General features: G+C 39.9%; 1 protein-coding gene across 2 annotated transcripts; it reads left to right on the top strand.

Moving 5' to 3' along the window:
* Positions 1 to 328: 328 nt before the first annotated feature.
* On the top strand, positions 329 to 10,644 carry LOC148089452 (uncharacterized). Of its 2 annotated transcripts, none has more exons than XM_087806904.1 (6): positions 329 to 424; positions 2,926 to 2,970; positions 3,157 to 3,201; positions 3,467 to 3,614; positions 4,699 to 4,860; positions 6,404 to 10,644. In XM_087806904.1, exons 1-6 carry the CDS (start codon positions 374 to 376, stop codon positions 7,192 to 7,194), a joined length of 1,242 nt encoding a protein of 413 aa, XP_087663030.1. In that variant the 5' UTR covers positions 329 to 373; the 3' UTR covers positions 7,195 to 10,644. The 2 variants fall into 2 exon arrangements, with proteins under 2 accessions (XP_087663030.1, XP_087663023.1); XM_087806897.1 differs by having other exon boundaries at positions 3,464 to 3,614.
* Positions 10,645 to 11,868: the final 1,224 nt, after the last annotated feature.

Genomic DNA, 11,868 nt, shown 5'->3' with positions numbered 1-11,868 from the left:
TCGACGGCGTGCGGCAGTAACCGACTGTTGCTGGGAGCTCCGGCCAATCACCGGCCCCGCGCTTCATCCTAGTAGTTTCGGGGATGGAGAGGCGTGACATCATCCCCCGACCCTCCTCCGCCCGAGTACAACGTCGTTGCACATTTTCCAAGGAGGGAAAGCATCGCATACGAACCTCGACTCCCCCGCCACACGAGGCGGGTCCATCTGTGTCGGACACCCGAGAGAGAGGCTGGGGGGGGGCGGGGGGGGGCGACCGACCGTCCTGGGGAATGGCGGATGCGTCTTTGGAGTGGGACGGCAGTGATGGGGGGATCGGGAAAAAAAATGATGTCTCACTATTGAGGGGAAACTGATCTTTTTTTTTTTTGCCATGGATCCGGACAAAACCTTGACGTTCTGCCTCGGGCTGAAGGCTGAGGAGGTAAATACACACGCGCACGCGCACACACACACGCCTACACGCACTTCACGCACCATGCTGCCTTTGGGTCTCCAGTGTTGTCAAAGCAGACTTGTGCCTCTCGTCACGTGTGTGGTCCTCTAGAGTCCTCCAGGACAGAAATATAATTTTTTAAAACTTGATGACCTCAGACCCTTAAAACACATCATCAATGACCACATGTGTTTCACTTGTTATTGTAAACGAGTTTTGGTTTGATGCTGAGGCCATTTTCCACTTTACAATCATTTTTTTATTTACTACGACATGCGACAAACTCAAGCCCCCCTGAGGGGGGAGGGGGGGGATCCGGTCCACCAGGTCGTTTTATGTGGTTTATTTGAGTCAATACAAATGAACGTTTAAGATGAGCAAAGAATAGTGATGCGAGGAACTATAAGGAAACTTACCAACAAAATGATAAAGGAAGTAGGTCGTTCGATAGAAAGCAAGTATTTTCTTATGACGTACTGTAAGGAATATTTGAATTTACCTGGTAAATAAAAGCCAACACAATCACCCTTTTCTTTTTGTGCAGACAAAACCAGACCTTAAAGAAATATATAGCATAAACAATGGGGGTCCCATGGCTGATCCTTGGGGAACTCCACACTTCAAAACACTCCAATTTTTTTTTTTTTTTTACACCTTTTTTGTCCAAAGCTAGAAGTTGCTTTTACTCGACCAGAAGGTTGATAACACTTGTGCCACTTCAATGAGGTCTGTTGTACAATCAACGTGGCTTCATGTTGTGTTGTTTTGTAACTGTAACAATCCGCCCTACTTCACACGAGGACCGACGGAGCTGCTACTTTGTGTTTTTTGTTAAGAATCATTACACTTAAAAATGTCAAAACTCGAAATCTAAAGTGACAAATGTTTCATCACCATTTTTAAAACCTTGTCATTTCGGTCCACCAGGTCGTTTTATGTGGTTTATTTGATACAAATTAACGTTTAAGATGAGCTAAGAATATTGATGTGAAGAACTATAAGGAAACTTACCAAAAAAATGAAAAAGGAAGTTGTTAGTTCGATGGAAAGCAAGTATTTTCTTACGACGTACTGTAAGGTATATTTGAAGTTACCTGGTTGATAAAAGCCAACACAATAACCCTTTTCTTTTTGTGTAGACAAAACCAAAGAAATATATATCATAAACAATGGGGGTCCGATGGCTGATCCTTGGGGAACTCCACACTTCAAAACATTTTTTTTACAACTTTTTTGTCCAAAGCTAGAAGTTGCTTTTACTCGACCAGAAACACTGAAGGTGAGAAGGTTGATAACACTTGTAACACTTCAGTGAGGTCTGTTGTACAATCAACGTGGCTTCATGTTGTGTTGTTTTGTAACTGTAACAATCCGCCCTACTTCACACGAGGACCGACTAGAGCTGCTACTTTGTGTTTTTTTGTTAAGCATCATTACACTTAAAAATGTCAAAACTCGAAATCTAAAGTGCCAAATGTTCCGTCACCATTTTTAAAACCTTGTCATTTCAATGGAATTGGCAAAGTCGGTCTCATATTCATATACTGGAGTTTAAAAGAAAAAAAACTGATAAAATGTTGTTTTTTTCAAAGTTTCCTCTTCTTAGATCGCTCCGTTTTTTCCTTGTATTTGTCAAAAATAGTGGAATCATCAATAATTGTAATGTAATGTCAAATATATATATAATTTAAACCCTTATTCCAACCAACTAAGACTATTAAGATGATAATTAATATAAATATATGAAGAAAATAAGAGGAAAATGGAGGCATGTAGAAAGATCAATCATAAATACTTTATTAACATATATATAAATATATAAATTATTTTTTGTTCCTATTTCAAAGTCTCTTATTTAAAAAAAATCTGAAATCTCTTATTTAATCCTCTCGTATTTGTCAAAGATAAACAAAATATTAATGGGGTTTTTTTTTGTATTGTTTTTATAAGACTAAAAAGTAATTTCAAGGAAATAAGACTGTTTTGATGATGATTGATTTAAATAAATAAATGGACAATAAAAACAATAAAAAGAAGGCATGTAGATAAATCAATCGTATATACTTCATAATTCTATTGAACATGTGACTAGCTTCCAACGTCTGTTACGTCCAGGGTCAACACACACTGTGTTCTTCTCCACTGACACCTCATGCACATTCCCGACCACTCTGCAAACAGGAAGCCAGGGAATCTGATGGAACAAAGACACCTAATCCTGATCCACGCAGCTCTTAGAAATGTGCAACTTACCGCTGAGTCGCTCCTAGAACAGGTGGGCGTTTGAAAAGATGGCAAACCTTCACACTTTCTCTGAAAGGATTCAAGTTTACTAGGAGGCTGATTCTTCGGTGGTAACCATAATACGCAAAAAAGATAACACGATATTTAATCAATAAATACACGACCTGCATCATCAAAGAGATAATTGATTTAAATAGTATTTATTGTCATGTTATTGTTGATTTCCCGTGCATTGTTTTTTCCAGATGACAATGTCTCTGGTGGGGCTGGATGGGACAAAAACTGTCACCGTGAGTAAATCTGTTTTCTAGTTTATTTTTTTCATTTGTGTAATGTTTAAGAAGAAAAACGCCTTCAGCACATTGCAGTTGCCATAGCAACTGATTAGTCGGCACAGCGTTGTCATCATGTAGAACCTTTTGTTATTAAAAGACAATTCAAAATCTTTTTTTATATAATTTTCTTTCTCTTCTCAGGTAGCGGCTTCTACAAAGGACACTGACATACGTGGATCTACTAAGGTCTAATAAAAAATGTTTGTTATAGCCTCAAATTGTTAATATGTGAAGTTGACTTGATATAAAGCATTAGCATTAGTTGTGGCATTCATTTTGGTAACACCTGAGAACTTTCCAATCCGACGACAGGTTGATGTTTGAGGGTCAAATTAAAATCATGATTCATTCGCATAAGTAGCATTTTATTTCCAGGTAGTAACTTGGAGCTGAAAAAAAATTCTACCTACAAATTAAAACAAATCATGCATTTGTCTGATTTGTCCAGCAGGTGGTGACGCTTCATACGGGTTCTGGCGAGGGGTCTTTAGCCAGCCCAAAGTATTGTCCTGGAGTAAACGACACACCTGGTTACCTGTGTGAGACGGGACATTGCTGCGCCGAGACCGGTTGCTGCACCTACTACTACGAGCTCTGGTGTGAGTAACTGTTGCCGAACGTTTACGTCCATCGTCACAGCAACTCCCAAATATCCCCCAGTCAGTTTGAAAAAATTACGACATGGAAAAAAAACCCAACCAAATAGAGGATACGTCTTTCCAAACTCAAACTCAAGAAGACTCAAACAAACCCTGAATATGGAGTTTAATATATAAATATACATGTATGTATTTTTGCCCAGGAGTAGTTGAGATGAGGTTGGTGTAGTTATACCTTTTTATTTACCGTAGTTTCCACACTATTAGGCGCACCGGATTATAAGGCGCACCTTCAATGAATGGCCTATTTAAGAACTGTTTTCATATATATGGCGCAACGGATTATAAGGCTCATAGAATAAAAGATACAGTCCAACTTTTGACTGGGGTTGTGTTATGCATCTACTAGATAAAGCTGTGCTAAAGGGAATGTCAACAAAACAGTCAGATAAAGTCAAATTTTATTAAGCGTTCTGACAACTCCGTTCACTCCCATGGTAATGATGTTTAAAAGGCTTCAAGCAGAAGCAGGCGAGACTGGTGTTGTGAGCAGACAAATGTTGAGTGCGCAGCAGGGAAGTTGAGCGCATGTATGACAGCTAGAGCGCACGTGTATGACATGTTGAACGCATGTGTATGACTGGTTGAGCAAAAAAAAATGTTTTGAGTGTACAACAACCTAGACACACTCGCTCAAAATGGTGGCAGTAATCTTACTCCACAGCCGTCCGCCATGATATGACGTGCGTCGTAAATCCCACCCCGTGGTGACGCAATGACGTAATCCCGCCCACGGCGTGTCGGCTCAGTCGGCTAAAGGGTTTGTAAATAAGTCACCCATTAGGGAAATGTTCATATATAGGGCACTCTGGATTATAAGGCGCACAGTCGTTTTTGGAGAAAATTAAAGGCTCTTTAGTGCGCCTTGTAGTGCGGAAAATACTGTAATTTAAGAAACATTCTCTAAAGAATGAATGGTGTTATTCTCTTACTAGTAAATCAGGTAATTCAAAGGGAACACTCTTTCATTGACTTCTTTTTAACAGGTAACACATCTAAAATGTTTCTAACATTTTCTCTGCAGGGTTCTGGCTTCTGTGGACGATGCTAATCCTGTTCATTTGTCTCTGTGCTTTCCGTCGTCGTCGGACCAAACTGAGGATTCAGCACCAGCAACAACAGCGGGACATCAATCTGATGGCCTACAGTGGTTCCAGTAACTACCCGCCCTCCATGCTGGACCTCAGTATGTAGCTTCATTATCTGACTCCGATGCATGCATTTCACACCAAATAGCGACTTTTGAAAAGGCCGTTTAAAAAGTTGCGGGAAGTCAAAATGACAGACATCAGGGCTTTGATTGATTCAGTATCATTCAAAATGTATGTCAGTGAATAGAGCGTGAAATCCAGTTGAATATCATCACGCAGCAGCGTGTTTATGTCGGATTTTAACTCATTAATCTGCTAACCATACACTCACCGACACGGGTGAAACTCTGGTGAGCAATCCATCCCACGATATCCCAAGGTATCACACTGCGCTAACGTTGACCTTCGACAACAAGCCGCGTGATACAAAACAAACACAACTTAGATAATCATTGCTGATAATAACTATCCTGCGGATTCTTTGCATTATTTGCGTTAAAGTTATGCTTTATAGATTAGTGACGTACAGTGATTATCAGTGAGCCTGGCAGGGGATCGAAGGTTGTTCTTTGTGTTTCTGTACTATTTATTATTATAACTTTCTTCTTCTTTCATTTTGCATTCTTTTAAGCAAAGTACAAAAAAGGCAAACATATGTTTAATGTTAAAGCATAATAAAGCTGAAAAAAAATGAAATTAATGCAAGCTCAGCCCTCTATAGCGGTGAGCCCCTGGTGGGCCGTGAAGGTATTGCAAGTGGGCCGCAAAATCGTTTCAAAAATGGTATCATTTTTTGGTGGGAGGGTGGATGTAATTATATTTAAAAAAAAATACACACATAATAATGTTTTAAATGTTAAAACTTGTTTAGTTTAAAAGGATATTAAACATTTTCAAATATTCTTTTCATTATATTGTTTTTCCTTCCAGTATTATACGTGTGACAAGGAAATGAGAACGCATTATAATGCCTTCGTATTTATGGGTCGGAGGTGGGCAGCAAAGGTTTTTGAGACTAAAAAGTGGGCCCTGAGTTGGAAAAGGTTGGGGAAGACTGCTCTATAGGTTGTTTCTATGGGTTGCCCCAGGAGGGCACAACATGCATGAAGTAGAATCGCAGTTTAAGATTAGGTCAATATTTTCAACTTAAGTGTTTGTTACTACAGATGTCGTGACTCAAAAATTGAACTAGAACTTTCAGACACTTTTTTATAATTTTAATACCGGCAGACAAATCTTTACATTGATATTGTTGTTGCACTTTTGGAATTTTTTTTTTTTTTTTTTACATCAAAGTGTTAACCGTGGTTCTACTTCATGAATGTCGTCTGTGGGTTCCCTCGGGAGGGCAGAGCATGCATGAAGTAGAAACCATGCTTAAGGTGAGAGGGAAAAAAAACAAAGTACATTTTAACACAGTGAAGTGATTTTCATTATTCAAGAGCAAATTCTGATTTAATTGATTGATTCAGAACCTTTTTAATGTAAAATGGAATCGATTTAGGAAACTGGCCATGATACCCAGTCCTAGTGGATGATCTTAACATATTTATTAATGAAACAAATGTATTACAGGCTAAAACTAACTAGTGCTAGTTAGTGTGAAACTAACTGTAACACGTCTTGTTTCGATCCCAGGTTTCCTGTCGTCCCTCAAGCTGCCCTCGTACGAGGAGGTGGCAGCTCAGCCGACGACGCCGCCGCCGTCCTACGACTCCGTCTTCGCTCTGCCGGGCGGGAACCCCGGCCTCACCTATCCACACCGACCCCGCCCCACCTATCTGGCCCCCGGCGCCTCCTCCCAGAGCTCTGACAGCTTCACCGGCTGCTCCTGGGACTCCTGCTCCCTCGCCTCGCCCTGCGGCGCCGCCTTCTCCGTCCGGGTCAACGGCGGCCGCCTGTCCTCGCCGAGCCCCACAGGCCGCGTCGTCCTGCCGCAGCTAGAAGTCGGTTACACGACCGCACGCCCGACTCTGCCCCAGCTTCTCTCCGACATCAGATCCGGTTCAGAGTTCATACCGAAAACCTGCTACGGCGGCGGCAGGGGGGCCGCCAACACCTCCCCTCCTCTGACGCTCCCCCTGCCGCCCGTCAACGGCGCTCGTCGTCACCTTCCCCTCTCACCTCGCGTCCTGCTCTCCCCCCTTCCCGGCGCTCAACTCCAGGCTTTCCCGGATCCTCTCGCGGCTTTGGCGAGGAAGCAAAAAGAGGAAGTGGCGACGCCGTCCCCCCCTCGTCCCGCCACCCCCTCCTCCAACATGTCGGTGGTGCTGCTCGGCAGAGACGACGAAGACGACGACGACGAGGAGCACTTTCGACATCGGTGTCTGACGGGAGACTCGGGCATAGAGGTCTGTCGCTGCCACGTGAAGAAAGATCGGGAAAAAGCCGGCGGGAAAGAGGCCGACGTGTTGATCGCCGTGGAGTGAACTCGCCGCTAACATGGTCGACAAAAGGCCGTTTTTTTTTTTCTCACGCGTAGATCAAGACTAGTAGGTGTAAACTCACTGAAGTTAAGTCTTGGTTTTCACCAGGAGCCGACTGTTGGAGAAACTGGAATTAACTTTGCTCTGAGGTTGCTCTTTTTCTCCCCCCATCCCCCCTAAAAATATACAGGATGTTTGTTGTTTTCTCGGATCAAACCCAGATGGCCGCCATCATCCTATAGCTCAACTTCATCTCAACCCGAGACGAGGCTTATGATCGTGACGCACTTTACGATGCAACCTCTTCTGTGCTTTAGGCGGGATTTTTAACCTGAGCCTGGTGTGTAGCGTCCTCTCATCATTCAATCCTCTCGCAGCAAATATGAACAAAAAACAAGATTAAACGATGGGTACTGTTTCATCAGGTTTATATATGTATTTTTATTTCCCTGCCTTTACACCGGAAATGTTGAGTATTTTAAGCGTAAAAAAAAACAACTCAACTTTCAGTTCACGCGTGTTCATTATAGACACGTTTCCAATCGGCAGTTTTTGTGACGAATTGATTCCTTATTTCCTTCATTGTGTGTCTTAAGTTTCTTCCTCAAAGAAAGGTTTGGTGCAGCCGGTGATGAGAATCACCTCTTTATTGTACCATTTTCCTCGAAGACTGTTAAAATGAAAAAACCTTATTGAAATCTGAATGACGTTGATTCAGCCATGGATGTACTGTTACTGCTCAAATGATATGAATGTAAAAACGACGGTCTCAACGGATAGATCATGAAGTGCCCCTGGAAATGTTATTTTTGTCATTTGAGTTGCTTCAATTTCGGAAGTCACGGGATGGTTGTAGCTTATTGAAGTCTATGTGGGTGGATGTCCTACCTGGAGTGCACACCTGCAGCACGGGTAGGGCGATCGTTGATTTTTTTAACACCCGGTAGTCTTTAAACAAACAGCAGCATGAAGCAAGCGTTACTGAGTTCCATTCGTTCCATTTTCCAAGAGACGTATCACGTGCCTGTTTTACGTGATAGAATTATCTTCTTTTTTTTTCCGCAAAACGAATTTCTGACGTGCCTGTTGTTCATTGAAGTCTTTTTCGTAGACGTTTATAACAACATGCCGGCTTACAGATGGAGCTTTTATATTTGATGGTGAATCCTTTTTGTAGTAGAAACACTTCATATCACGTGATCTTGTTGTTAATGTGATCGTTGGGCGTAGATGGTTAAACTGCTCAGGTGGTGACTGTGGCTTGAGTTGAGATAGGATGTCACACTCTTTCGTTTAAATCTAGTTATGAGGCTCTATGCTGTCCTGGGGTTGGCACTGAAATGACTGAGGGAATTTTTTTCGCTACGTTGGAAGGTTTATTGTCAAGTGACCCCCAAAAGAATAACCTCTGTTTAAAATAAAAAAGAGGAAGGAGTTGATGGCGTAACTTACCTCTATCTCGCTGGCTTATTTCACGGCTTTTAGGTCTTACCCGGTACTTCCTTCGACTTCCGACCGCATCCGTCTCGGGGCGTCTCTCGCCTCCGTTTGTTAGTGTTGGTCACTTGACACTGGGCACAAGCTAAGTGGGAAACAGGTAGAGGCACGATTTTTTTCCCCACAAGGTCTGTGCTGCTTAGATGAAAACAAAAACAAAAACAAAAAAACTCTTAGACCGTTGATCGCTGCTATGTGTGTGTGTGTTTTGTGGTGTGTTTTTATTGATCTGGCATTTCCAATGTAAGACATGCAAAAAGTGTATTTAGCAATAGTATTCACACTTTTCTTTCCTTCTGAAGTTGGTAGAAAACTGTCGTGAATAAATCTTTTACCTCGCCAGGCTGATGAGCTGCGCCGGGCAGACGCCCGTGATTGTACGAGACGGCTTTTGAAACGCCTTCTGGCTCCGAGAGTGAACTCAGACTTTGTGGCTTTTGACCTTTGCATTGACTCGTTTTTAGTCTATTTTAACTGGAGAACGTTGTTCATAACAATATACTATTAATAGTATTATACAAATGTAAATAAAAGTCAACTTTAAATGAAAACAATCATTGTTAAAAAATGTTTATTCTTCTTACAAAACAACTTCAAAAATGTCAGGATTATTGGTTGAAGTGGACGATTCATTTACTTATTTAAAACTGGCTTTGTGTACGTCACAACATTTGATTGATTTAAAAGTCCACTTCTATCTGCTTTTCCAAACTAATATTGATATGACACATCCTCATTTATTTTTAAAAAAAAGGTTGTTTATGATGAATTAAAAGTGCAGGTTCCAACTATTGAAATAGTGAATAGAGCTGATTCTCGTAAGGACATGTTTAGGTTGAGCTTTAATCCGTTAGATTAAAAGTTAATATCAAAAGGAAATATTTCTGCCCTTCTTTAAGGCGCTGACAGAAACAGCCAAAAGGAAAATCGAGTGTATTTTGGGAGCGGAAAGGGTTTTCTGACGTTGTTTACCTGTTCCAAAAAGCTCTACTGTAGCATCGCAAGATGACTTGTTCTTCGACCATAAGTGGGTCATTTAAACAGCAAAACCAAAGCAATTACTTTAAAACTTTGAAATTCAAATGTCACGTTCTTAAAAAAAAAAGCACAGAATCAGAGAGGTAAATGTAACGTTTGCTATTCTGTACGCCAATATAACAACCACGGATTCTATTTATGAAGCTACATTTCAGTGGGCGGCTTCGAACGGTTGCCGTCGGAAACTGCTTTCACTTGCATATTGGATTTTTAACTTTATAAATGCACACATTTATTGAAAATGCCTTGAAAGGTTTACTTATATTTGAAGAGAAAATACCTTATTTTAAACGAGAAGCCCGAACTTAATGCCAATCCAGGCCAAGGACTGATTTAAGACTGTTACTAATGTTTGATTTCTATTGAAATATATTTCTACTGACTTTGTAACATGTATCAGAAATCAAGCCACGACGGGTTGTTTGCCACGAACAATAGACGAACATTCAAAGATTCAGGATCATTCAAGGCTGTTCAGAGAAAAATACCTTTTTTTATTTTGGCCCCTCTGACACAGTAGAATTTATACCTGTACATAAATGTAAAGATGTGGCTTCGATGTAACGTCGGTGTTATCCGAGAGCTCGACAGTGTGATGTACTGTTATCGTGTTGTTTAAAATACTGTTGCTTATTTTGAGGCCTAAACGTTGTTGTTGTCGTCGTGTGTTTTCACTATATCATCGTGAATACAACGTTCCTTTTAAATACTGCTGGTGTTTGAATAGAACTTTTTGGTAGAAAATGTAGTTTACTACATCATTTTCGTTGCTTTCTTTTCAAAATTGTGGTACTACTACTACCCCAAACAATGACCAGAAAGTTTTACCGTGTTGGGTGATGACATCTGTGCTGTTCTAATCAATTGATGCTGTGGGTTTATGTGTCAAATTAAAAACAGTGCGTGCTTACAGATCAATCACTGTTGTGTCTCTGTTTCTTATCATGTATCTCGAACTGATTTCATCTTGGCAAAAACAAACAAACAAAACCTAACATGACAAACTGACAAACAGAAATACAGATGGAAGGATCTGAGGAGAGGGAAAGTCCGGGCCTCTTTGTTCCGATTGCTGCCCCCATGACCCAACCTCAGATGAGTGTTAGGAAAATATGCACCTAATTGATTGATAATAATTTAATAATAAATAGTTATCAGTAAATATCGTACCGGTATCTCGGAGAAAGACGAAACAAAAAGTGTTAAAATCAAGAAATAAGATTAAGTTAAATATGCTGGAATAATTGTTTGGTATATTTTATAACTTTTTGTTAACAATTATAAGAATTAAGCACTATGTTATCAAATGTTTTTTATATTTACTTTAATGTTTTTGAGTAGCAATAAAAACAAAGGTCCTTTTTGTTCTTCTTGTGTGTTTTATTTTATTTTATTTTATTTTATTTTATTTTATTTTTTTTTATTTTATTTTATTTTATTATATTTTATTTTGTTAATAGTGTTAAATTTCTAATATTGTAAATAATTTTTATATTTTTAAGATCGTTTTATTATTTTTTTATTATCTCTTTTATTATTTCTTTTTTCCTTGCACTTTATTTTTTTCAACTGTGCTGTTGTAAATGTGTGTTTCCCCTCTGGGGATGAATAAACATTTTCTATTCTATTCTATTCTATTCTATTCTATTCTAAAATGAAAACCCTTTTATACATATTTAGAGACCAATTAATAAATAAGTAAAGAAATGTACAGGTTTCTCGGAGAAAGACGCCTCGGATTACAAGTGGCTGTGGTGGAAACTTTTTGCACAAGACATGGAGTAAAAATAAAGAAGCAAAAAGTTTTAAATCAAGCAATAAAATCAAGATAAATATGCCGATTTGTTTTGTTGTATTTTGTCAACATTTATAAAAAACAAAGAAAAAAACATACAGAGGTTGATCGGGAACTTGGTGAAATTGTCCGTAGGAATGAGTGTGTGTGTGAGTGGTTGTCTATCTTTGCGTGCCCTGTGTCAGACTGCCGTCCTGTCCAGGGTGTCCCCTGCCTCTCACCTGTAGAATGTAGGATGGCTCCAGCCGCCCCCATAAAGGGATTGAGCGGTAAATAAATGAATGATATGGTTTTGTTTTTTCAAAAAGGTTTTACAAAAGTCAAATATTTTTTATGTTCATTTACAT

The sequence above is a fragment of the Callionymus lyra genome, chromosome 1 (genome assembly GCF_982586985.1).
Source record: "Callionymus lyra chromosome 1, fCalLyr1.hap1.1, whole genome shotgun sequence".
Lineage (NCBI taxonomy): Eukaryota > Metazoa > Chordata > Actinopteri > Syngnathiformes > Callionymidae > Callionymus > Callionymus lyra.
The sequence above is the reverse complement of the archived record's forward strand: the minus strand, read 5'-3'. Positions and strand labels throughout refer to the sequence as shown.

What these genes read in the sequence shown, in the direction of transcription:
- LOC148089452 (XM_087806897.1), top strand. Translation starts at nt 374, where the DNA reads ATGGATCCGGACAAAACCTTGACGTTCTGCCTCGGGCTGAAGGCTGAG. An exon ending in TCGGGCTGAAGGCTGAGGAG is followed by an intron (nt 425 to 2,925) that starts GTAAATACACAC and finishes TGTTTTTTCCAG; the next exon opens with ATGACAATGTCTCTGGTGGG. An exon ending in ACATACGTGGATCTACTAAG is followed by an intron (nt 3,202 to 3,463) that starts GTCTAATAAAAA and finishes TGATTTGTCCAG; the next exon opens with CAGGTGGTGACGCTTCATAC.